Source organism: Vulpes vulpes, chromosome 6 (genome assembly GCF_048418805.1).
Source record: "Vulpes vulpes isolate BD-2025 chromosome 6, VulVul3, whole genome shotgun sequence".
In the NCBI taxonomy this organism is placed as follows: Eukaryota; Metazoa; Chordata; class Mammalia; order Carnivora; family Canidae; genus Vulpes; species Vulpes vulpes.
The window spans coordinates 60,600,236-60,626,974 of NC_132785.1; the positions used below are offsets into that span (position 1 = coordinate 60,600,236).

Sequence of the window (26,739 nt, forward strand, 5' to 3'; positions counted from 1 at the left end):
TTTTAATTGTATCTATTGTAAACAGTATACACAATAATTGAGTTGATTTTCTACAATCCATCCAGTATTTACTTACATTTAATGTAATTATGTAAATGCTGACACATTGCCTTTAAATCCTCCATTTTATCACGTGCTTGCTATTTGTCCTGCATTAAGCTAATTTTCCTGAAGTTTTTTCTCACATTCTTTTGAATTTTTTCTTCTTTTATTCCTGCTCCTTTAGAAATTATACATGAATCACACATCCTCTACCATTTTTATCATAATTTTAACACACACACAGAGAGCAAGTATCTTTTCCCACTATTCTGTCCTTTAAACAGTATGTCTTATTAAACAGAGCTCTTAACTGTGATGAAGTCCAATTTATTAATTTTTTCCTTTGTGGCTAGTGCTTTTTATATCTTCTCCAAAAAGTGTCTCTTAATCTGTATTTTAACAAATCATTCTCCCATGTTTTGTCTAGAACTTTACAGTTTTAAGATTCCTGTATAGGTGTGTAATCCAGCCCATATCCATCGCTAGGGGTGGCCCATGCATGCTCTGAAGCAGGGGTGACATGTTCTCAGGCTCACCTGGTTATTTCTGTATCAACTATTGAAAAGATTCTTCTTTCCCCACTGAAATATAAAACTTGACGAACAGTCTTTAAGCAGATAAAAAAAGTACGAAGAGGGACACCTGGGTGGCTCAGTGGTTGAGTGTCTGCCTTCAGCTCAGGTTGTGATCCTGGAGTCCTGGGATCAAGTCCCTCATCGGGCTCCTCACAGGGAGCCTGCTTCTTCCTCTGCCTATGTCTCTGCCTCTCTGCATCTCTCATGAATAAATAAATAAAATCTTAAAAAAAAAAAAAAAGCAGGAATACTTCACTACTTCATTTCAAAACTTACCTAATGCTACAATAATGAAGCCTGTGTGCTTGCAGGGTAAAGGATAAATAGACCCACTAAATACGATAGAGTCCAGAAACATATCCACAACACGGCCAATTTCTTGTTTTTACAAAGATGCCAAGGAATTTCATAAAGTTTACTCAGTTCACTTATGAATCCACAAGCCCTCAAAGAAAGGGTGTAGGATTAACTGTTAAAGGCAGATATTCCAACCACTGTCAAGAGTTAATAGCCAGGAAAATGTGAAAAATAGCAATAGAGCAGAAACAAAACCAAAGGATTTTTTAGTGGTGTTTAGACTATAACAGTCTCTTACATCTCTAAAAGCACTTAAGTTATCTGTAAAATATAGTTTACTGTCACGTTAACAATACTTAACATACAGCACTTTAATATTTACAAAGTGCTTTCCCCTTTAACTGCCCTGTGAGATGTGAAGAAAAGCACTATCAATCAGCACCAACTACAATCTTAAATTATATTCTATACATTCCATAGAAGAAAGCATGAATTTATCTAGCACAGTTTGGGAAGATTCATACTCAAAATCTTTAAAATATGTTTTTTAATTTATAACACTTAGTAGAATAATAGACAGGAATTTTTAAAATTCACCAGTACAGCATATTTTTAGATAATGCCTAAGAAATGCCAGTAAGTGTTTTTATAAGAGGTACTTATTTCCAAAATCTCCCCCTTGGGGGAGGTTTAGTGGATGGGATAAATGGTATTACAATGCCAAGTGTATGCTGCTTTAATAGGTATCTTCCGTTCCAAAATCCCCTGTAATTCACCTAGGTTTTCCTGAGTGCAGAGAACACGAAGCAACATGCTGTTATGCCATTGTCACAGTGATGTCTTTTGTTTGATTTTATACAACCACCAACAATACAATAAGTCTTACAGAGTTTATCATCTAAACAGATAAAGCCAATAAATATAACAGATTCATCAGTTTAGTGGAAAACATATGTTCCATTTTTTCTGCTGGGATTTTGTAAGTACATGCCTTTAAGAACATGTTTACCTTAGACTTTTAAGCTCCTTCAGCAGCTAAAAATAAGCTAGTTTAAGTTGTCAACATCAAAATATCACAATATCAGCAAGTCAAGCATGCTGGCATTTATACCACCCCACGAAATAGCTCAGGAAGCTTAATGATCAAAAAGCATTTATGTTACATGCTTTCATTTGCTTCTCTGACTTATCTGACAAGTGAGACACATTTTAAGTTATTAAGGAAGCTTTTATGCCAACCCTGGTTGGGATAGGCAGAACAGAGAAGTGTTACAAGCAAAAAACCAAAATGGTATTTTATTAATGTTTAACATAGCAACACAAAAAAATTACACATTCAGGATTAAGTATCATGAAATAAATTGAATGGCTGAAAACAAACAAAAACACCCTGATATTTACTGTGAATTCAAAACAGGAAGGATAAAAATTAAAAAGAAAAAGTAAATTACAAAAGGGATTAATCTAAATAAAAATATTAAATAAAACTCTAACAGGAATTTAAAAGGAAACCAAAACCTTAATAGAGCGGAGGCAAAGAAAATGTATAAGAAAGAAAATAAATTAATTTGAAATTAATGTTCACAGGCTGTTGAAAAATAATTAATGTTGAAAGCATTTTCCTTTTTGAAAAAGTTTAAAGTGAGATCAATTTACTTACCCAAGCTCTGTCATGCCATCTATAAACTCCTTTTTGCTAAATTCACATTGTGTCGCTGCCTTGAATTTCCATGCTATAACCAAAACGCTGACACTGGCAGGATCAAGGCTTAAGTCATCACAAAACTGTTGAATCCCATCAATTCCAATTTTATTTTCATCTTGTGGGTCTACAGTGAAAATCAAGAGAGAAAGAAATTACGCTGTTTTGAAAAGTACCGCTAATGGGTGGTTGGATTCCTAGCCCTAGCAAGCATGATACATCAATCAGTGGTAAGAAAAAAATTAATTTCCATAAAGTAAAATAAATATTCAAGTTTACACAATTCTAGTTTGCCCAAAGGCATACTGCTACAAAAAAAAAAAAAAAATACTGCATTGTGGGGCACCTGGCTGGCTCAGTCAGGGGAATGCATGGCTCTTGATCTCAGGGGCATGAGTTTGAACCCCACATTGAGTGTGGAGATTATTTAAAAATTTTTAAAAATCTATAATTTAAAAAAAATACTGAATTTTTAAAGTGTTTACCATATTAAGTTATCACAACCCTGCCAAAACAATAGAGAAACTAATGTTTTTCTTTTTTCTTTATTATTTTTTACATTTATTTATTTATTTATTTTTAAAGATTTTATTTATTTATGCACGAGAGACACAGAGAGAGAGCAGAGACATAGGCAGAGAGAGAAGCAGGCTCCTCACAGGGAGCCCAATGAGGGACGTCATCCCTGAACTGGAATCATGCCCTGAGCTGAAGGTAGACACTTAACCGCTGAGACACCCAGGCATCCCATTTTTTAATTTAAATTCAATTTGTCAACATATAGTATAATACCCAGTGATCATCTCATCAAGCAGTGTTTTTCTTTTTTCTTTAAGATTTTTTATTTACTTATTAAAGAGACACACACACACACACACACACACACACAGAGGCACAGAGGCACAGGCAGAGAGGCAGAGGGAGAAGCAGGCTCCGTGCAGGGAGCCTGACATGGGACTTGATCCCGGGTCTCCAAGATCAGGCCCTGGGCTGAAGGCAGCGCTAAACCATTGAGCCACCCGAGGTTGCCCTGTTTTTCTTTTATTTTTTTTTTTTTAAAGATTTTATTTATTTATTCATGATAGTCACACACAGAGAGAGAGAGAGAGGCAGAAACACAGGCAGGGGGAGAAGCAGGCTCCATGCAGGGAGCCGGACGTGGGATTCGATCCCAGGTCTCCAGGATCGCGCCTTGGGCCAAAGGCAGGCGCCAAACCGCTGCGCCACCCAGGGATCCCGCTGTTTTTCTTTTTAATGTGATTTCATTTGCTATAACTTTAATACTACTGTACAACATTTAGACTTCAAAATCATTAAGTTCATGTATCCACATTTAATGCCTTAGAAATTCAGGCCTCCCTAACTCCCATTTCTGGTCTGGAAATGAAATTAAGGAACTTAGCATTTCTTCAACAGAAAATCAAATAATAAAGTCTATTAGAAAAATCTCAGCAAGACTTCAACAAACTAGGTCTAATAAAAATGCATGTACACTAATATCTTATCATGACATAAACATTAATTCTGTTAGTTTAGAAGGTACAAAGAGAAAATTTGTAGCTTCTTTGCTTAAATGAAGATTAGGTGTGATAAACTTTTCTTCCATTGTATAAAATTTAACTTTGGTCATTTAAGTACGTACTACATTTTAATAGACATGTTACCAAAATAAAAGAAAACGTATGCCATAAAGTAAACAAATGAAAGTACAGGCTTCCTCACAGCCTCTTCTCCTGCATAACGATAGAGTAGTGTCCCAAGGGCTTCTGCTTCTCACCCAGCTTCCTCATCAATGCTCCCAAAGGTACTGATCTTCAGGAGAGCAAAATTGTCCTCCATGCCCTCACCTCATAAATTTCACTTGCAATAATACTATTTGAAAGTAATTTTCAGAGGACTCATTCCTTCGTATACATGAACATAAACCAGCATATTTGTCAACAGTCTTTGAACAATATGTTTATTTCTGGAGTCCAAGATGATAGCACAACATGTCTACTTTAAATGACAAGATTTGCATGAATAAAGTTAAATGATGAAAGGATGCTGTTTAAAGAAATAATTATCACATAAAGTATTTTTTTAAGGTGCTAGATATATTTGAATCACTTCAGAAATCTGCACAGCATGTGATTCATTCACAATTAGCTCCACAATTACCTTAGCCAAAAACATTGAAAGCATATTACAGCTTATTAAAAATGATTTTTCATTTTGGAAAACCAATGCTCATTTTTCAAATACAAAGCTGATCTTTCCACCACAGAGTATGTTTCTGTGCCAAAGATTTTTTAAAAATATAATTTTTCATCTATCTTCAGATCTAAATAGGTTAAAAAATACACATGGTATTTTCAAAAGTAAAAAATGAAAATGATACATAAATAATACATAAACAAGAATTAAAGCCAAGGAGTTATACTTGTTTGGGTTAATACTTGTTTAAATGAGGTTGCTGTTTTTGTCTTTAAATTTGGGAAATAAAGTTAACCTTAGAAAGTGCTAGAAAGAAAGAAAAAACTCTTGAATAGTAGTTGACCCTCCAAATGCCCCACAGATTGACATCTGATATGGAATATGACAGCCTGCTGAGTGATCTGGATCTGTGCATATCTGTCACACAGACGTATCTGTGCAGCACAACCATATTTCAATAGGGAAAGCTCCATTCTAAGTGCTGATTTTAATTTTAAAAACAACTGTCCCCAATTTATAACACAAAAGTTTCTTTGCTAAGAGCTTTTCCCCACCTTGGCCTCCCCAACAGCCAAGGTGCTCTAGGGCCACCTGGCTACACCGCATTAGCAGGAAGTCAACTTTTACCCTCACGTCAGATCAACTTCTTGATGAGCCTTTTCACTCTAACCCTCCAACTCCCGGGGCAGCGTGGGGGCCACCGGTGGTGGCTGGGACAGCCACCTCCCAGCTGGCCGAGCACACCTCAGACCCTGCCTGGAACGGGGTGTGTGCGTGTGTGTGTGTGTGTGTGTATGTGTGTGTGACGGGACACCACAGCTCCACCTGCAGACCCCACTCCTGGCATCCCACCCCAGCCATCAATGGTCCCTGGTTGAGGTCCCCTTGACACAGATTGGAGTACAGAATCCTGCTCCCCGGAGACGGTGAGGGGCTGTCTGCCCTGGCCCCCACCAGCCCCAGCCATCTCTCACCTCTTACCTTTGTACCTGTTGTAAAGCTGCTCCAGCTTCTTCTTGTCCACGGCGTCTCTCATGGGCTCCTTAAGGAAGAGAGTCTAGCTTTCGTAAGAAGCGGTCTGTGGCCACACCTAGTTTCCACTCATCCTGCGTGACGCAGCAGAGGGCACTTCTGTGGCCAGCCCGAGGAAACACCAGAAACTGGGGGCCTGTTCTGAAATGCCCTATGCATACGCTTTGCACGCAGTAGGAGCAGGAAAGCCAACACCACTGGTCCGGAGCTTCGTTTCAGCGTCCCATCCCCATGGCTGGTGGTCTAACTGGACTTCGTTGTTTCCCACCAGGTCAGCTTCACTGCAGAACCTCCGCACAGCATGCCTCGTGCCTCATCAGTTGAGGAGAGACCACACGGTCTCCCGGAAGCTGAAATGACAGCACTCTAACAACAAATAGGCAAAGTGTAACCTTCAAACAACTCTGAGAATCAGTATTTTGTACAAAATACATTTGATCCCTACCCACTTCAATTAGCACAAGATACATTATTTTTTCCCCAAGTTTTAGGAAAATCCCTCTTTTACACACACACATAGCCCCCGATACAGCCAGGCTGGGTGTCTGACCAGAGGCACAACTGTATCACCACGGCCCATCTGCAGTGTCTGCTTCGGCTTCCATTAATTTCAAGCTCTAATGAACAGAAGAGCTCTACAGTGTGTAAACATCAATGTTTTAAGTTTTCCCAGTTTAAAATCAGCCACACTGATGAAAACACATACAGGTAACTAAGAATAGAGTTAATCATCAGTTACAAAAGTTCCCAAAGCAGCTGTAAGAAGCCTGTTATGACTAATTGTAATAATATGAATAACAGAAATATCTGTATACACTAGACAGAAATATAATGGAAAAATAGGGCAGAGGCTGTGGGAGGTAGTAAATAGCAAGACTGCCAAGTAACTGTACTATATATAGTATGTAAGGAAACAAAATAGCGCTCTGTACTTCCAGATATGGGATGGTTAGGTTCAGATTTATCTAAGGTAACCTGATGAAAAGGACACCAGAAATGAAAGTGACTCACTGGCCTCCGTAAATCAACACACTCTAATCTGCTGATGTTAATGCTCTACACAAACGCTGCACAAAATAACATAAGGGGGAGAGTTTCACTTGAGACGATTTATACTCAATCATGTTCAAAAAAGGACAGGACAGTACATAAAACCCCACAGAGTAAACTCCAGCTTACAGAAATATGTGAATGGAGTACAGCATGCTGACGGAGAGACTGAGCAGGAAGAAGCTGGAAAGTTGGGGGTGACACCCAGACACACACACCACACTAAGAGCCGAATGGGGGCTAAAAATTAGGCTCTTAGCTTCCCTGGTGCCAAACCAAAGATGAAAACAGAATTAGTCAGGAAAATCTGTTTCATAAGATTTAAAAACCTACCAGTGGCCCAGAAGTGGCACAGCTCCTCCTACTGAAACCCGAAGGAGTGGCCCCTGTGGCCACTCATAGAAGGACATTGCCCTGTGCCCTTCCTGCTCTTAGAAACAGACTAGCCCCTCCCACAATGCCCACAGCCAATGGCAGAGTAAGTTTCCAAAGGTGCTTCTTACAGCATCCCTCACTGCTGATGCCAAAATAGCAGAGTGCAATTCAGCGAACATAATACAGTTCAAACACACCGCTCCCCAGGTATGGTCTAGGCAATCCAGGGTCCTGAGACCTCTCTGGGGTTCCACCGTGACAGAACTATTTTCACAACAATCCCATTATCTGCCACTCTCAAGCTCACTGGAATGCAGCAGAGACCACGTGACTTGTGATCCTTGCAAAAATGTAACACAAATATGCAATAGGCTGATTATTGTTATAAGTATACAAATATTTTTAAACTTTTCATTTTATTTTTTTTAAGATTTTATTTATCCACGAGAGACACAGAGAGAGAGAGAGAGAGAAAGAGGCAGAGACACAGACAGAGGGAGAAGCAGGCTCCATGCAGGGAGCCTGATGTGGCACTTGATATCAGGACTCCAGGATCACGCCCTGGGCTGAAGGCAGGCGTTTAACCGCTGAGCCACCAGGGATCCCCCTTCACTGTAACTTCTAATATGGTAAATCCGGATGGCTACCATTCACATAAACAAAATCTCTTTGGGGCTCCAGTAATTTTTTATTTTTTATTTTTATTTTTATTTTTTTTTATTTTTTATTTTTTTTTAATTTCTTTTTTTTAAATTTTTTTATTTATTTATGATAGTCACACACACACACACAGAGAGAGAGAGAGAGGCAGAGACATAGGCAGAGGGAGAAGCAGGCTCCATGCACCGGGAGCCCAACGTGGGATTCGATCTCAGGTCTCCAGGATCGCGTCCTGAGCCAAAGGCAGGCGCTAAACCGCTGCGCCACCCAGGGATCCCTCCAGTAATTTTTTAAAGTGCATACCAAACCCAGTTCTATTAAGTGTCAGAACTGCTGATGTAGACACAGGGCACTGACCTTTTGGCTACTCGGAACAATGACTGCTGATCATTTGGGATCTTGATCTTGTGTCCCTTCTAGAAACTGGTGAAAATCACGGATCCTTTCTTAGGCAAAACATGTGTTTTTTGCATAAGATTTGGGGGTGTTCACACAGATTATTGAAGCCTATCTATTGGTTCCTCAGAGATGAAGGGAAAGTGAAGCTCAGGTTATAAGGCCCAGAATGGTAGATGAGGGGCCTCTGGTCTCTGCTGCAGCTACTCAGTTCTGTAATGTGTAAATGACAGATGAGCTGTGTACCAAGAAAACTTTATTTTACACACATAGGGATTGAGCCTGCAGGCTGTAGTTTCTAATTCTGATCTAGACTATAGGGAGATATATACAATATATATTCAGTACCCTATTTCCTGAAACTGAGCCACGGAAAAGAACTAGACAAAGAGCTCAGTTATACTTTCTGGTAAGATCAAATTAACTAAATTAGAACAGATCCCATATGTTTTGACAATTAGCTGACAAAAGGGAAGCAGCATCTTTAATGAAGGTGATGGCTTCCCCACAGGAGGTGGGTAAAGCCAACGGCTCCCTCAGCAACTAAAGGGGAGATAGATGTCCAAAACCCACCCAGCGCATCACTAGCAGTGCTCATGACATCTGTATGATGAAAACTGCCCTCAGTGCTCGATTTAAAATTCTGTCATGGTTGTAAAATAAAATTTGGTGTACATACACAATACGCACTGAAATTCAGCCATAAAAAGGAACAAAGTACTGAAAAATGATACAATGTAGATGAAGCTTGAAAACATTATACCAAGTGAAGGAAGTCAGACATGAAAAACTAGATGTCGTATGATTCCATTTACATGAAATGATAGGCAAATGCATAGACAGAAGGCAGACCAGTGGCTGCCACGGACTGGGGGGGCGTGGGAAATGGGCAATGACTGCTTAATGGGCATGGGCTTTCTTTGAGGATCTTGAGATGGTTTGGAACTAGACAGAGGTAGTGGAAGCACAACACTGTGAATGTCTTCAACACCACTAAGTCATACACTTTAAAATAGCTGATTTTATATTATGTGGATTATGCTTCAAAAAAATTCCAGTATCATACTCTTAAAATCTCTAAGATTAATCAACACAGAAGCATACTGTTAGGCAACTGAATTATTATTTTTTAAAAGATTTTATTTATTTATTCATGAGAGGCACAGAATGAGGCAGAGACATATAGGCAGAGGGAAAAGCAGGCTCCCTGCAGGGAGCCCGAAGTAGGACTCGATCCCAGGACCCCAAGATCACGACCTGAGCCGAAGGCAGACACTCAATCACTGAGCCACCCAGGCGCCCCAGTAACTAAATTCTTTTACCAGCATCACATGCTGATGAATTCATGCCAGGTAAACGTTCTCTGGTCTTGAGGTGAATTCCTGATAATCACCTCTTGAAGCTTCTCCTAACACATGACAAAATATCAACAGGGTAAAGAAGAATACTCTCTGAAAACTCTAGAAAGAGGTCTAAGTGTATATGGAGCAAGCCAGGCAAAGGGGCTTGACCTGTTACTATGGAAGTTACACAGTGGGCAGCAGGACAGATGGAGAAACTGACAGTCCCTCCTCCATCTATTCCCGGTGCCTCATGGGTCACCAGGTGCTCCTTCCGCAAGGGTAGCTAGCGGCAGCTGTGGGTCTAGGCTTGGCCAACAACATTCCCTGGCCAGAATGCAAAAGGAAGGGGATTCTCAACAAACAAGCAACATTCAATGTTACCCCTTACTGGTTTCTCCAGAAAGTAACCATAATTGAAACAATGGTCACTGGCTAAGTGTAAACACCACGTGTGCACTTCGTGTCCAAAATGTATTGAGAGACTCGAGCTGTGATCTGTAGAAAAAGGAATTGGCGGGCAGCCCCAGTGGCCCAGCGGTTTAGTGCTGCCTTCAACCCGAGGTGTGATCCTGGAGATCCGGGATTGAGTCCCATGTCAGGCTCCCTGCATGGAGCCTGCTTCTCCCTCTGCCCCCCCCCCCCTATCTCTCTCTGTCATGAATAAATAAAATCTTTAAAAGAAAGAAAGAAAAAGGAATTAGCACGAAGCTTTCTAGAACAAAATGTCTCATAACTAAAACATCCCAAGGGACAGAAGCAAGCTCTGGATTCACTTAGACGGGCTACATCCACGTAACATTAATGAAAGCCCCCAAATAGGCAGGACCAGGGTCTCTCTTTCAAGCTTTGATGGCCCTCACTACAGCTTATGCATCAAAGAAATTAACAGCAGCTTTTTCTTTTTTTTTTTGGAGGAGAGGGATATTCAATTGTTTTACTTTGTTAAAATATACAAAATTCTTGAAATAAAAATATGGACAATCTCAAATAAAATCTCTAATCTATAGGAAAAGTCTAAAACATATTCAACTGTGACTTTGAAAAAAAATTGCCCACTACTACTCTGGGCACCAAGACTACCCAAATATAAAATGAAAAGAAAAGAAAAAAGTCATTCTTTTTTTATTTTTAAAGATTTTTAAAAATTTATTTATGGGGGGGGGGGTAGTGAGCACAAGCAGTGGGTAGGGGCAGAGGCAGAGAGAGGAGCAGACCCCTGCTGAGCAGGGAGCAAGAGCCAGGCTTGACCTCAGGACCCAAGTCCTAGGACCCTGAGATCACGACCTGAGCTGAAGGCAGACGCTTAACCCACTAGGCCCCCAGGGAGCTCCCAAAAAGTTATTCTTGCAATGCTCTTCCAGAGACACAACAAAACATTTGGTTAGCGGTAGCCACGGCAAACATTTTGGTCAAATTAATTACATTAACTTTGTCACTGATTTTGTGTGTGCTTCAGTGCACAGCAGGCCGGGGTGGAGTCATATTCAAGCATCCCCTTACGCTCGCTTGGCTCTTCCGCCTCTGCAGTCGCCGCGCAGCCTTCTCCACGGTCCCCTTCCCCTTCCCTCCCTCCCTCCCTCCACCAGGCCCTGGGCTGGACTCATCCTCCTGCCCAGGCAGGGCAGCTGCTCCATGAGGGCCATGTAGAGCCTTCTGGCTGCACGGATGACCATGCCCCCTCTGGGTCTCTAAGTCCACTGGTTCTGGGGCCAGCCCCTCTGTGTCTCCCCCTGAAGTTCCACCCTCAGGCCTCCGCTGTCCCCTACACGTTCCTCCCAGACCACTTCCCTCCTGTCTGAAGCCCCGTCACTTGCCCCTCACGACCACCAGGACAAACACGAGCCTGTTCTTCCTGGGCCCTGGAAGGTGCTTCCCACCAGATGGCACTCCCCTCCGCAGGCTCCTATAAGGTCACTGTTCTCTGCCAGCCTGCACTTGAGCGGGGTGCACGTTCCAGTCCCGGGGCCCTCCTCTGCCTACAGGGCTGCACCCTCTAGGGCGCGCCTGGGCAACTCAGCGCACGCAGTCCCACGCTTGGGATTGCTCGGGCCCGCACTGGGCACCGCTGCCCAGCGCACCGCAGATTCCTGGGCCTCCCCAGCCCCGAGCCCTGACCACAGCCACGACACAGTGCAGAGCTGCCCGGTGCCCCCGCCGCAGGCCGCAACAGCGGCTCCACGAATGCTGAGCAGCTCAGGGGCGCAGCTCAGGGGCGCAGGGAGGCCCCGGGATTCGTGGTGCACGCAGGGAGCCCACCGGCTCCGGCCTCCACCGCACCCCGGAGCGCCTGCGCCTCTCCTGCAGCCCGTCCTCCGGGCCGCGGGCCGCCTCCCCGGCCTCCGCGAGGCCCCTCCGGGCTGCCCTCATCCCCGTGCTGCTTCCCGCACGGCGCTGCTCTGCTTCGCACGTCCTGTCTGCGCGGACATCCCCACCGTGCCGCGGCCGCCTGCCCCCAGCCTCGCCCGCGCCCGGCCCGCACCTGCCGCACCTGCCGCACCTGCCAGGACCGTCGCTGCTATCGGGCGTCCGAGGCCCGCGCTCCGACCGCACACCCCACCGCAGCGTCCGTGCCCCTGCCCCCGGCCCTGCTCCCCCGGCTGCGGGCCATTCCGCCGGGGCCTGCCCAGGGCCGCGTCCGGCACCACCCGCAGAAGCCCACCCGCGCGCCTCCCCTCGGCGCCCTCAGGCCCGGCCCCGGCCCCGGCCCCGGCCCGCGCCGCCGCCCCCGCGACCCTCGCGCCCCGCGCCCCCCAGCCCCCGACCCCAGCCCGGCGTGCCCTCGTCCCCGGGGCGACCACCTACCATTCTCCGCGGCGCCTCCCCGGCTTCCCGCCGGCTGCGGCCGTCTGCGCAGGCGCCCCAGCTCCGGCAGGCCGTCCCCGTCCCCGTCCCGTCCCGTCCCCCGCGTCAGCGGCCCCGACACCCACTCAGAAGGAAGGGGCGGGCGACGCTCAGGCTCCGCCCTCCCAGCTCCCGGCGTGCACTGCGCCGCCCGGGGCCGACGGGACCCGGGCCCGCCACCGCCTACAATCCCCGACGTGCACTGCGCCGCCCGGGGCCGACGGGACCCGGGCCCGCCACCGCCTACAGTCCCCGACGTGCACTGCGCCGCCCGGGGCCGACGGGACCCAGGCCCGGCCCCTGAGGGGACGCCGCTCCCTCGGGGCCGCGCCCGCGCACACGGCGGTCGGGAGAGGGCGACTGAGGGCCGGGGCCCTCTCCACGCCCCAGCGCGTCCGCGTCCGCGTCCGCGTCCCCGCCCCGGAGCGGGCCTGTAGGTGGTAGAGGGATGCGAGTGAGGCTCGACCCTGTCGGCTGCTCGGCTGCTCGGCTCCCGGCGCCGGGACCCGGACCGAGCGCGCACGTCCGCCGGCCGCGTGCAGGTGAGCGCTGCTCGCGGTTCGGGCGCGGGTCGCGCGTCCCCGGCCTCCGCGGTCCATCCTGGGTCGCCCTGTCCCGCCGCGCGTAGACCCGCCCCTCGGCCCTAGCCCCGCTGCCGGCGTCGCCCCTGCTCCTCGGGCGGCTGCGGCCGGCGGGGACACCCCGGGGCCGAGGCCGCCGCCAGGACTTACCGAAACGCCGCGGAGGCTGCTCCGCCGCAGCCCTCAGCGGTGTCCCTGCGGGGTATCGGGGCCTACGGAGCAGGTGATCCGGCCCGAGCCTGCTTCCGGGCGTCCTGGGCCTCCCTGCGGCCCGACTCCGACTCCGGGAAGGCGGTTCAGGGGCAGCTCAGCCAGGAGCCCAGGTCGCCGGGGCCCCGCTGCTCCGCAGCCGCGGGGGCCAGGAAGGGTCCTCACGTACCCCGCGGCCCACCGCGTCCGCTTCCCGCCCGGCGCCAGAGACGCGGTGCGCCCCCACTGCCCGGCCCCGCTCTAGAGACGCGGTGCGCCCCCACTGCCCGTCCCCGCTCTAGAGACGCGGTGCGCCCCCACTGCCCGTCCCCGCTCTAGAGACGCGGTGCGGCGCGCCCCCACTGCCCGTCCCCGCTCTAGAGACGCGGCGCGCCCCCACTGCCCGTCCCCGCTCTAGAGACGCGGCGCGCCCCCACTGCCCGGCCCCGCTCTAGAGACGCGGCGCGCCCCCACTGCCCGTCCCCGCTCTAGAGACGCGGCGCGCCCCCACTCCCCGTCCCCGCTCTAGAGACGCGGTGCGCCCCCACTGCCCGTCCCCGCTCTAGAGACGCGGTGCGCCCCCACTCCCCGTCCCCGCTCTAGAGACGCGGTGCGGTGCGCCCCCACTGCCCGTCCCCGCTCTAGAGACGCGGTGCGGTGCGCCCCCACTGCCCGTCCCCGCTCTAGAGACGCGGCGCGCCCCCACTGCCCGTCCCCGCTCTAGAGACGCGGTGCGGTGCGCCCCCACTGCCCGTCCCCGCTCTAGAGACGCGGTGCGCCCCCACTGCCCGTCCCCGCTCTAGAGACGCGGCGCGCCCCCACTGCCCGTCCCCGCTCTAGAGACGCGGCGCGCCCCCACTGCCCGGCCCCGCTCTAGAGACGCGGTGCGCCCCCACTCCCTGGTACCCGCCCTCCCGGCTCTAGAGACGCGGTGCGCCCCCACTGCCCGTCCCCGCTCTAGAGACGCGGCGCGCCCCCACTCCCCGTCCCCGCTCTAGAGACGCGGTGCGCCCCCACTGCCCGTCCCCGCTCTAGAGACGCGGCGCGCCCCCACTGCCCGTTCCCGCTCTAGAGACGCGGCGCGCCCCCACTCCCCGTCCCCGCTCTAGAGACGCGGTGCGCCCCCACTACCTGGTACCCGCCCTCCCGGCTCTAGAGACGCGGTGCGCCCCCACTGCCCGTCCCCGCTCTAGAGACAAGGCGCGCCCCCACTGCCCGTCCCCGCTCTAGAGACGCGGCGCGCCCCCACTCCCCGTCCCCGCTCTAGAGACGCGGTGCGCCCCCACTGCCCGTCCCCGCTCTAGAGACGCGGTGCGGTGCGCCCCCACTGCCCGTCCCCGCTCTAGAGACGCGGTGCGCCCCCACTCCCTGGTACCCGCCCTCCCGGCTCTAGAGACGCGGTGCGCCCCCACTGCCCGTCCCCGCTCTAGAGACGCGGCGTGCCCCCACTCCCCGTCCCCGCTCTAGAGACGCGGCGCGCCCCCACTGCCCGTCCCCGCTCTAGAGACGCGGTGCGCCCCCACTGCCCGTCCCCGCTCTAGAGACGCGGTGCGGCGCGCCCCCACTGCCCGTCCCCGCTCTAGAGACGCGGCGTGCCCCCACTGCCCGTCCCCGCTCTAGAGACGCGGCGCGCCCCCACTGCCCGGCCCCGCTCTAGAGACGCGGCGCGCCCCCACTGCCCGTCCCCGCTCTAGAGACGCGGCGCGCCCCCACTCCCCGTCCCCGCTCTAGAGACGCGGTGCGCCCCCACTGCCCGTCCCCGCTCTAGAGACGCGGTGCGCCCCCACTCCCCGTCCCCGCTCTAGAGACGCGGTGCGGTGCGCCCCCACTGCCCGTCCCCGCTCTAGAGACGCGGTGCGGTGCGCCCCCACTGCCCGTCCCCGCTCTAGAGACGCGGCGCGCCCCCACTCCCCGTCCCCGCTCTAGAGACGCGGCGCGCCCCCACTGCCCGTCCCCGCTCTAGAGACGCGGCGCGCCCCCACTGCCCGTCCCCGCTCTAGAGACGCGGCGCGCCCCCACTGCCCGTCCCCGCTCTAGAGACGCGGTGCGGTGCCCCCCACTGCCCGGCCCCGCTCTAGAGACGCGGCGCGCCCCCACTGCCCGTCCCCGCTCTAGAGACGCGGTGCGCCCCCACTCCCTGGTACCCGCCCTCCCGGCTCTAGAGACGCGGTGCGCCCCCACTGCCCGTCCCCGCTCTAGAGACGCGGTGCGCCCCCACTGCCCGTCCCCGCTCTAGAGACGCGGCGCGCCCCCACTGCCCGTCCCCGCAATAGAGACGCGGCGCGCCCCCACTGCCCGTCCCCGCTCTAGAGACGCGGTGCGGTGCGCCCCCACTGCCCGTCCCCGCTCTAGAGACGCGGTGCGCCCCCACTGCCCGTCCCCGCTCTAGAGACGCGGCGCGCCCCCACTCCCCGTCCCCGCTCTAGAGACGCGGCGCGCCCCCACTGCCCGTCCCCGCTCTAGAGACGCGGCGCGCCCCCACTGCCCGTCCCCGCTCTAGAGACGCGGCGCGCCCCCACTGCCCGGCCCCGCTCTAGAGACGCGGCGCGCCCCCACTGCCCGGCCCCGCTCTAGAGACGCGGCGCGCCCCCACTGCCCGGCCCCGCTCTAGAGACGCGGCGCGCCCCCACTGCCCGTCCCCGCTCTAGAGACGCGGCGCGCCCCCACTGCCCGTCCCCGCTCTAGAGACGCGGCGCGCCCCCACTGCCCGTCCCCGCTCTAGAGACGCGGCGCGCCCCCACTGCCCGGCCCCGCTCTAGAGACGCGGCGCGCCCCCACTGCCCGTCCCCGCTCTAGAGACGCGGCGCGCCCCCACTGCCCGGCCCCGCTCTAGAGACGCGGTGCGCCCCCACTCCCTGGTACCCGCCCTCCCGGCTCTAGAGACGCGGCGCGCCCCCACTCCCCGTCCCCGCTCTAGAGACGCGGTGCGCCCCCACTCCCCGTCCCCGCTCTAGAGACGCGGTGCGGTGCGCCCCCACTGCCCGTCCCCGCTCTAGAGACGCGGCGCGCCCCCACTGCCCGTCCCCGCTCTAGAGACGCGGCGCGCCCCCACTGCCCGTCCCCGCTCTAGAGACGCGGCGCGCCCCCACTGCCCGGCCCCGCTCTAGAGACGCGGTGCGCCCCCACTCCCTGGTACCCGCCCTCCCGGCTCTAGAGACGCGGCGCGCCCCCACTCCCCGTCCCCGCTCTAGAGACGCGGTGCGCCCCCACTCCCCGTCCCCGCTCTAGAGACGCGGTGCGGCGCGCCCCCACTGCCCGTCCCCGCTCTAGAGACGCGGCGCGCCCCCACTCCCCGTCCCCGCTCTAGAGACGCGGCGCGCCCCCACTGCCCGTCCCCGCTCTAGAGACGCGGCGCGCCCCCACTCCCCGTCCCCGCTCTAGAGACGCGGTGCGCCCCCACTCCCTGGTACCCGCCCTCCCGGCTCTAGAGACGCGGTGCGCCCCCACTGCCCGTCCCCGCTCTAGAGACGCGGCGCGCCCCCACTGCCCGTCCCCGCTCTAGAGACGCGGCGCGCCCCCACTGCCCGTCCCCGCTCTAGAGACGCGGCGCGCCCCCACTGCCCGTCCCCGCTCTAGAGACGCGGCGCGCCCCCACTCCCCGTCCCCGCTCTAGAGACGCGGTGCGCCCCCACTGCCCGGCCCCGCTCTAGAGACGCGTTGCGGTGCGCCCCCACTGCCCGTCCCCGCTCTAGAGACGCGGCGCGCCCCCACTGCCCGTCCCCGCTCTAGAGACGCGGCGCGCCCCCACTCCCCGTCCCCGCTCTAGAGACGCGGTGCGCCCCCACTCCCTGGTACCCGCCCTCCCGGCTCTAGAGACGCGGCGCGCCCCCACTGCCCGTCCCCGCTCTAGAGACGCGGCGCGCCCCCACTGCCCATCCCCGCTCTAGAGACGCGGCGCGCCCCCACTCCCCGTCCCCGCTCTAGAGACGCGGCGCGCCCCCACTGCCCGTCCCCGCTCTAGAGACGCGGTGCGGTGCGCCCCCACTGCCCGTCCCCGCTCTAGAGACGCGGTGCGCCCCCACTGCCCGTCCCCGCTCTAGAGACGCGGCGCGCCCCCACTGCCCGTCCCCGCTCTAGAGACGCGGCGCGCCCCCACTGCCCGGCCCCGCTCTAGAGACGCGGTGCGCCCCCACTCCCTGGTACCCGCCCTCCCGGCTCTAGAGACGCGGTGCGCCCCCACTGCCCGTCCCCGCTCTAGAGACGCGGCGCGCCCCCACTCCCCGTCCCCGCTCTAGAGACGCGGTGCGCCCCCACTGCCCGTCCCCGCTCTAGAGACGCGGCGCGCCCCCACTGCCCGTTCCCGCTCTAGAGACGCGGCGCGCCCCCACTCCCCGTCCCCGCTCTAGAGACGCGGTGCGCCCCCACTACCTGGTACCCGCCCTCCCGGCTCTAGAGACGCGGTGCGCCCCCACTGCCCGTCCCCGCTCTAGAGACACGGCGCGCCCCCACTGCCCGTCCCCGCTCTAGAGACGCGGCGCGCCCCCACTCCCCGTCCCCGCTCTAGAGACGCGGTGCGCCCCCACTGCCCGTCCCCGCTCTAGAGACGCGGTGCGGTGCGCCCCCACTGCCCGTCCCCGCTCTAGAGACGCGGTGCGCCCCCACTCCCTGGTACCCGCCCTCCCGGCTCTAGAGACGCGGTGCGCCCCCACTGCCCGTCCCCGCTCTAGAGACGCGGCGTGCCCCCACTCCCCGTCCCCGCTCTAGAGACGCGGCGCGCCCCCACTGCCCGTCCCCGCTCTAGAGACGCGGCGCGCCCCCACTCCCCGTCCCCGCTCTAGAGACGCGGTGCGCCCCCACTCCCTGGTACCCGCCCTCCCGGCTCTAGAGACGCGGTGCGCCCCCACTGCCCGTCCCCGCTCTAGAGACGCGGCGCGCCCCCACTGCCCGTCCCCGCTCTAGAGACGCGGCGCGCCCCCACTGCCCGTCCCCGCTCTAGAGACGCGGCGCGTCCCCACTCCCCGTCCCCGCTCTAGAGACGCGGTGCGCCCCCACTGCCCGGCCCCGCTCTAGAGACGCGGTGCGGTGCGCCCCCACTGCCCGTCCCCGCTCTAGAGACGCGGCGCGCCCCCACTGCCCGTCCCCGCTCTAGAGACGCGGCGCGCCCCCACTCCCCGTCCCCGCTCTAGAGACGCGGTGCGCCCCCACTCCCTGGTACCCGCCCTCCCGGCTCTAGAGACGCGGCGCGCCCCCACTGCCCGTCCCCGCTCTAGAGACGCGGCGCGCCCCCACTGCCCGGCCCCGCTCTAGAGACGCGGCGCGCCCCCACTGCCCGTCCCCGCTCTAGAGACGCGGCGCGCCCCCACTGCCCGTCCCCGCTCTAGAGACGCGGCGCGCCCCCACTGCCCGTCCCCGCTCTAGAGACGCGGCGCGCCCCCACTGCCCGTCCCCGCTCTAGAGACGCGGCGCGCCCCCACTCCCCGTCCCCGCTCTAGAGACGCGGTGCGCCCCCACTGCCCGGCCCCGCTCTAGAGACGCGGTGCGGTGCGCCCCCACTGCCCGTCCCCGCTCTAGAGACGCGGCGCGCCCCCACTGCCCGGCCCCGCTCTAGAGACGCGGTGCGCCCCCACTCCCTGGTACCCGCCCTCCCGGCTCTAGAGACGCGGTGCGCCCCCACTGCCCGTCCCCGCTCTAGAGACGCGGCGCGCCCCCACTCCCCGTCCCCGCTCTAGAGACGCGGTGCGCCCCCACTGCCCGTCCCCGCTCTAGAGACGCGGCGCGCCCCCACTGCCCGTTCCCGCTCTAGAGACGCGGCGCGCCCCCACTCCCCGTCCCCGCTCTAGAGACGCGGTGCGCCCCCACTACCTGGTACCCGCCCTCCCGGCTCTAGAGACGCGGTGCGCCCCCACTGCCCGTCCCCGCTCTAGAGACACGGCGCGCCCCCACTGCCCGTCCCCGCTCTAGAGACGCGGCGCGCCCCCACTCCCCGTCCCCGCTCTAGAGACGCGGTGCGCCCCCACTGCCCGTCCCCGCTCTAGAGACGCGGTGCGGTGCGCCCCCACTGCCCGTCCCCGCTCTAGAGACGCGGTGCGCCCCCACTCCCTGGTACCCGCCCTCCCGGCTCTAGAGACGCGGTGCGCCCCCACTGCCCGTCCCCGCTCTAGAGACGCGGCGTGCCCCCACTCCCCGTCCCCGCTCTAGAGACGCGGCGCGCCCCCACTGCCCGTCCCCGCTCTAGAGACGCGGCGCGCCCCCACTCCCCGTCCCCGCTCTAGAGACGCGGTGCGCCCCCACTCCCTGGTACCCGCCCTCCCGGCTCTAGAGACGCGGTGCGCCCCCACTGCCCGTCCCCGCTCTAGAGACGCGGCGCGCCCCCACTGCCCGTCCCCGCTCTAGAGACGCGGCGCGCCCCCACTGCCCGTCCCCGCTCTAGAGACGCGGCGCGTCCCCACTCCCCGTCCCCGCTCTAGAGACGCGGTGCGCCCCCACTGCCCGGCCCCGCTCTAGAGACGCGGTGCGGTGCGCCCCCACTGCCCGTCCCCGCTCTAGAGACGCGGCGCGCCCCCACTGCCCGTCCCCGCTCTAGAGACGCGGCGCGCCCCCACTCCCCGTCCCCGCTCTAGAGACGCGGTGCGCCCCCACTCCCTGGTACCCGCCCTCCCGGCTCTAGAGACGCGGCGCGCCCCCACTGCCCGTCCCCGCTCTAGAGACGCGGCGCGCCCCCACTGCCCGGCCCCGCTCTAGAGACGCGGCGCGCCCCCACTGCCCGTCCCCGCTCTAGAGACGCGGCGCGCCCCCACTGCCCGTCCCCGCTCTAGAGACGCGGCGCGCCCCCACTGCCCGTCCCCGCTCTAGAGACGCGGCGCGCCCCCACTGCCCGTCCCCGCTCTAGAGACGCGGCGCGCCCCCACTCCCCGTCCCCGCTCTAGAGACGCGGTGCGCCCCCACTGCCCGGCCCCGCTCTAGAGACGCGGTGCGCCCCCACTCCCTGGTACCCGCCCTCCCGGCTCTAGAGACGCGGCGCGCCCCCACTGCCCGTCCCCGCTCTAGAGACGCGGCGCGCCCCCACTCCCCGTCCCCGCTCTAGAGACGCGGTGCGCCCCCACTCCCTGGTACCCCGCCCTCCCGGCTCTAGAGACGCGGTGCGCCCCCACTGCCCGTCCCCGCTCTAGAGACGCGGCGCGCCCCCACTGCCCGTCCCCGCTCTAGAGACGCGGCGCGCCCCCACTCCCCGTCCCCGCTCTAGAGACGCGGCGCGCCCCCACTGCCCGTCCCCGCTCTAGAGACGCGGCGCGCCCCCACTGCCCGTCCCCGCTCTAGAGACGCGGCGCGCCCCCACTGCCCGTCCCCGCTCTAGAGACGCGGCGCGCCCCCACTGCCCGTCCCCGCTCTAGAGACGCGGCGCGCCCCCACTCCCCGTCCCCGCTCTAGAGACGCGGTGCGCCCCCACTGCCCGGCCCCGCTCTAGAGACGCGGTGCGGTGCGCCCCCACTGCCCGTCCCCGCTCTAGAGACGCGGCGCGCCCCCACTGCCCGTCCCCGCTCTAGAGACGCGGCGCGCCCCCACTCCCCGTCCCCGCTCTAGAGACGCGGTGCGCCCCCACTCCCTGGTACCCCGCCCTCCCGGCTCTAGAGACGCGGCGCGCCCCCACTGCCCGTCCCCGCTCTAGAGACGCGGCGCGCCCCCACTGCCCGTCCCCGCTCTAGAGACGCGGCGCGCCCCCACTCCCCGTCCCCGCTCTAGAGACGCGGCGCGCCCCCACTGCCCGGCCCCGCTCTAGAGACGCGGCGCGCCCCCACTGCCCGTCCCCGCTCTAGAGACGCGGCGCGCCCCCACTGCCCGTCCCCGCTCTAGAGACGCGGCGCGCCCCCACTGCCCGGCCCCGCTCTAGAGACGCGGCGCGCCCCCACTGCCCGTCCCCGCTCTAGAGACGCGGCGCGCCCCCACTCCCCGTCCCCGCTCTAGAGACGCGGCGCGCCCCCACTGCCCGTCCCCGCTCTAGAGACGCGGCGCGCCCCCACTGCCCGTCCCCGCTCTAGAGACGCGGCGCGCCCCCACTCCCCGGCCCCGCTCTAGAGACGCGGCGCGCCCCCACTCCCCGGCCCCGCTCTAGAGACGCGGCGCGCCCCCACTGCCCGGCCCCGCTCTAGAGACGCGGCGCGCCCCCACTGCCCGTCCCCGCTCTAGAGACGCGGTGCGCCCCCACTCCCCGTCCCCGCTCTAGAGACGCGGTGCGCCCCCACTCCCTGGTACCCGCCCTCCCGGCTCTAGAGACGCGGTGCGCCCCCACTGCCCGTCCCCGCTCTAGAGACGCGGTGCGCCCCCACTGCCCGTCCCCGCTCTAGAGACGCGGTGCGCCCCCACTCCCCGGTACCCGCCCTCCCGGCTCTAGAGACGCGGTGCGCCCCCACTGCCCGTCCCCGCTCCGGAGATGCGGTGCGCCCCCACTGCCCGTCCCCGCTCTAGAGACGCGGTGCGCCCCCACTCCCCGTCCCCGCTCTAGAGACGCGGTGCGCCCCCACTCCCTGGTACCCGCCCTCCCGGTTCTAGAGACGCGGTGCGCCCCCACTGCCCGTCCCCGCTCTAGAGACGCGGTGCGCCCCCACTGCCCGTCCCCGCTCTAGAGACGCGGTGCGCCCCCACTGCCCGTCCCCGCTCTAGAGACGCGGTGCGCCCCCACTCCCCGGTACCCGCCCTCCCGGCTCTAGAGACGCGGTGCGCCCCCACTGCCCGTCCCCGCTCCGGAGATGCGGTGCGCCCCCACTCCCCGTCCCCGCTCCAGAGACGCGGTGCGCCCCCACTGCCCGTCCCCGCTCCAGAGACGCGGTGCGCCCCCACTCCCCGGCCTCGCTCCAGAGACGCGGTGCGCCCCCACTGCCCTTCCCCGCTCCAGAGACGCGGTGCGCCCCCACTTCCCCCCTGGTACTCGCTCTAGAGACGCGGTGCGCCCCCACTCCCCCGGTACCCGCTCTAGAGACGCGGTGCGCCCCCACTGCCCGTCCCCGCTCTAGAGACGCGGTGCGCCCCCACTCCCCGGTACCCGCTCTAGAGACGCGGTGCGCCCCCACTTCCCCCCCGGTACCCGCTCTAGAGACGCGGTGCGCCCCCACTCCCCGGCCCTGCTCTAGAGACGCGGTGCGCCCCCACTCCCCGGTACCCGCTCTTCCGGCTCTAGAGACGCGGTGCGCCCCCACTCCCCGTCCCGCTCTAGAGACGCGGGGGCACCCCCACTTCCCAGTACCCGCTCTAGAGACGCGGGTGCACCCCCACTCCCCGGTACCTGCTCTAGAGACGCGGGTGCACCCCCACTCCCCCCGGTACCCGCTCTCCGGGCTCTAGAGACGCGGGTGCACCCCCACTCCCCCCGGTACCGGCTCTCCCGGCTCTAGAGACGCGGGTGCACCCCCCACTCCCCCCGTACCCGCTCTCCCGGCTCTCGAGACGTGGTGCACCCCCACTCCCCGGTACCCGCTCTCCGGGCTCTAGAGACGCGGTGCGCCCCCACTCCCCCGTCCCCGCTCTAGAGACGCGGTGCGCCCCCACTCCCCGGTACCCGCTCTCCTGGCTCTAGAGACCCGGTGCGCCCCCACTCCCAGTCCCCGCTCTAGAGACGCGGGGGCACCCCCACTTCCCAGTACCCGCTCTAGAGACGCGGGTGCACCCCCACTCCCGGGTACCTGCTCTAGAGACGCGGGTGCACCCCCACTCCCTCCGGTACCCGCTCTCCGGGCTCTAGAGACGCGGGTGCACCCCCACTCCCCCCGGTACCGGCTCTCCCGGCTCTAGAGACGCGGGTGCACCCCCACTCCCCGGTACCTGCTCTAGAGACGCGGGTGCACCCCCACTCCCCCCGGTACCCGCTCTCCGGGCTCTAGAGACGCGGGTGCACCCCCACTCCCCCCGGTACCGGCTCTCCTGGCTCTAGAGACGCGGGTGCACCCCCACTCCCCTCCCCTCCCCCCCCCCCCCGTACCCGCTCTCCGGGCTCTAGAGACGCGGGTGCACCCCCACTCCCCCCGTACCCGCTCTCCCGGCTCTCGAGACGTGGTGCACCCCCACTCCCCCGTACCCGCTCTCCAGGCTCTAGGAGGGACGGGTGCACCTCCACTCCCCCTACCGTCCTGGGTGCAGGTAGCTGACCGGGTTTCTTAAGAGGCTCTGCTTCCACCGTCTTCGGGGATCTTACCTTCTCAGAACATTGCTAGGTTCTGATGTTCATGTCTTTTTAGATCGTGTCATCACCTAGGGGTAAAAAGTAGTTCGGCCTTTTCATAAACATTTTCCTGATCATTCTTTGGATCAGGGTGCTTTACCGGTTCTAAGTTTTTTCTTATATGATATCAATTTTTTAAAAAGTAATCTCAGTCATTGGATTACTTAATGGAACACGTGGTATTTTTGTAGGTTAGGTAACATTAAGTACTCTAAAACTGCTTAGTCCCCGAGAATTGTCCTTCATTGTCTTTTTTTCCCTCTCTCTCTTTCCTGATTCATTGCCTAATTATTTTACAAATTAGATATGAATCTGGGAGTTGTATTTGTAAGATCATAAGTACTTTATCTTTTAAGAATTATATTGTTGTCATTCAATTTGTTCATATTTAAAATTCTCCACAAATTACATTATGGTAGGTTATTTTCACTGGGGAGTTAGCTTCCTAAGACCTTTCCATGAGCCCTGCGTTGTTTCCTGTTCATTTCCTGAAGTGTTGCTGGTATCACAGAGAAATTCTAACTTTAAACTATTTCCTACAAGTGATCTTTATATTTTCCTTTTTCAGAAGAAGCTGAATAACCAGTATTGGACTTACTAGCTTTGTTCCTGCCATACCCACACTACTTGCTCTGGAACCCCCTGCACACAGCGCCAGGTGCTGCATGTGATACCAGGTCTGTACTCCCCACACCTAGGGCCCTGCTTCAGCCGAGGGGATGGGGCTGGGGTCCCTCCGGAGAGTTGTGTTGGAGCCTGGTGGGGTTGGCCTCTGCCTCACAGACTGGCTGCACTACGAGTGTGGTGAACAAACGACTCTTTTTCAGTGGTTTGATCAGGAAAATTAGAGAAAGTGGATCTGGAAGGTCCAGAGGAGAAGAGATGATGGAGCATCCTATGGCTACACATAGGCAGAATGCTGGGAGGCAGAGCTGTGAGGTTTTTGAATTTTAGCCCATTATAGAAAATTGAAAAGAGTAGAGGAGCTGCTGCTCCCCAGTCTTCCCCTCCCCATCTGCCTCCCCAGCCCCATTCCATGAAGGGACTTGAGCAACCCCAGGGCTCTAGGGCACTCTCTCATGCCAGATGTCTAAGGAAGTAGTCCCTTTACACGTCCTGCAGTCCTATAGAGCTCAGAGTCAGAGGCATGTGTGAGAAATCTGAATCTGGGTGACTGCTCTGAAAAAGGCTGGTTTTAGACTACATCATTGTGTTTTGCTTTTGAGCTTTCTATGCAATAAATGATGTGATGTTTCTGCATTGCGAAAGATTTTGGACAAAATAAGAGTAATGTGATTTTTGTATGACAGTGAATTAAAGGTATTGGAAGTTGTTTTGTTTTTCTTTTTTTGGTTTTGTTTTTAAGATTTGTTTTTTTATTTGAAAGGGAGAGTGGGTGTGAGCCAGGGAGGGACAGAAGGAGAGGGAGAGAGAATCTCAAGCCAACTCCTCCCTGAGTATGGAGCCTGACAACAGGCTCAGTCCCATCACCCATGACATCACCCATGACCTAAGCCAAAACCAAGAGTTGGATGCTCAACTGACTGAATCACCCAGTCGCCCCTAAAAGTATTGGGAGATTATTTGTTTTGTTTTGTTTTTTTATTTTTTGAGTGGGCTTAATGGTGAACCCATTTGCCTTTTTATTCTGAATTGCTTAAGACATTTATTTAATATTTCTGTTCTTGATCAAATAATCTCATCAATTTGTTTTTCTCATCAATTTTAAGGTAAGTTTTGGGAATCCTGTTCTGCATTTTTCAAGCAAGCAAAACCCATTAGAGATTTGGCAAACCTGTGAAGATATAGTTTAAATAATGTTGAAATATATGTAAATAGAAACCTTTGGGGTGGGTTGTATTCAGAGTACGGATTCTGCTGTTGCTTTAAACAAAAAGTAACTTTGTGTTTTACTGCAGCAGTGACATCTTTAAAACCGTTAGTTCTGGTTTAGGGCATTTCCTAGGTTAAAATATAAAAATAATCGGCGTGTTGAATTTTTAAAACTTTATTTCAAGATAATTATAGATTCAAGTAGTTAAAAGAACTAATATAAGGAAATCCTGTAAATCCTTCACCCAGATTTCCCCAATGGTAGCTCCTGACAAAACATCTGGTATAAGCAGAAGACTGCATTTGTCCGATCCACCCACCTCACCCAGACGGCTTAATCCTCGTGCGCGCGCATGCGCACGCGCGCGTGCGCGTGTGTGTGTGTGTGTGTGTGTGTGTGTGTGTGTGTGTGTGACGTGTGGGTTCCTGTGGCCTCCTATGTGGCCAGGACACAGACCATTTCCCTCCACAGGGTCCCTCCTCCTGCTCCCCTGGCCTCCCACAGCCCCATTTGCTCCCCTCTCCACAGTTTGTCATTTAACAACGCTGTGAAAAAGGAGTTGTAGGGAACCCTGGGTGGCGCAGCGGTTTGGCGCCTGCCTTTGGCCCAGGGCGTGATCCTGGAGACCCAGGATCGAATCCCACGTCGGGCTCCCGGTGCATGGAGCCTGCTTCTCCCTCTGCCTGTGTCTCTGCCTCTCTCTCTCTGTGTGTGACTATCATAAATAAATAAATAAAAAAAAAAAAAAAAAGGAGTTGTAGAGCCCCTGTGATAGGCTGTCTTTGCACAGCCTCACGATCCTTGAGGCTGTATCAGTGAATCAAGATACAGAAATTCTAGGGTTGCCTGGATGGCTCAGTCATTTAAGTGTTTGGCTTCAGCTGGGGTCATGATCTCAGGGTCCTGGGATCAAGTCCCCGTGGGGCTCCCTGCTCAGTGGGGAGTCTGTTCCTCCCTCTCTCTCTGCGCCTCCCGCCTCCCCATGCTCATGCTCACTCTTTCTTTCAAATAAATAAATACAATCTTCGGGCAGCCCTGGTGGCTCAGTGGGTTTAGCATCGCCTCCAGCTCAGGGCGTGATCCCGAAGACCCGGTATCGGTATCGAGTCCCACATCGGGCTCCCTGCATGGAGCCTGCTTCTCCCTCTGCCTGTGTCTCTGCCTCTCTCTCTGTGTGTGTCTCTATGAATAAATAAATAAAATGTTAAATAAACAAACAAACAAATAAATAAATAAATAAATACGATCTTAAAAAAAGATGCAGGGCAGCCTGGGTGGCTCAGCAGTTTGGCACCACCTTAGGTCCAGGGTGTGATCCTGGAGACCCAGGATCGAGTCCTGCATCGGGCAGGCTCCCTGCATGGAGCCTGCTTCTCTCTCTGCCTGTGTCTCTGCCTCTCTCTCTCTCTCTCTCTCTCTCTCTCTCTGTGTGTGTGTCTCTCATGAATAAGTAAATAAAATCTTAAAAAAAAAAAA

At 57.2% G+C, this 26,739-nt stretch overlaps 2 protein-coding genes across 8 annotated transcripts in view; one reads left to right on the forward strand and one right to left on the reverse strand.

Moving 5' to 3' along the window:
* Nucleotides 1-6,059, reverse strand: part of DCUN1D2 (defective in cullin neddylation 1 domain containing 2) — a gene marked incomplete at its 5' end in the record, with an annotated part of 28,368 nt that extends 22,309 nt beyond the window's left edge. Inside the window, 3 exon segments of the mRNA XM_026008817.2 lie at nt 2,575-2,743; nt 5,794-5,866; nt 5,868-6,059. Of these exon segments, the coding sequence (XP_025864602.2) occupies nt 2,575-2,743; nt 5,794-5,866; nt 5,868-6,059 (434 nt within the window).
* Nucleotides 6,060-12,782: 6,723 nt separating this feature from the next.
* TMCO3 (transmembrane and coiled-coil domains 3) overlaps nt 12,783-26,739 on the forward strand; it is a 57,954-nt gene continuing 43,997 nt past the window's right edge. The window contains exons 1-2 of one of the 7 annotated variants that reach the window (XM_026008811.2): nt 12,783-13,051; nt 23,998-24,106. The gene's annotated coding sequence lies outside the window, so the exon portion shown is untranslated. Of the gene's footprint in view, nt 13,052-13,086; nt 13,314-23,997; nt 24,107-26,739 lie in introns of those variants that run through there. The other 6 variants (XM_026008809.2, XM_072761119.1, XM_026008810.2 and 3 more) reach the window with 6 other exon arrangements.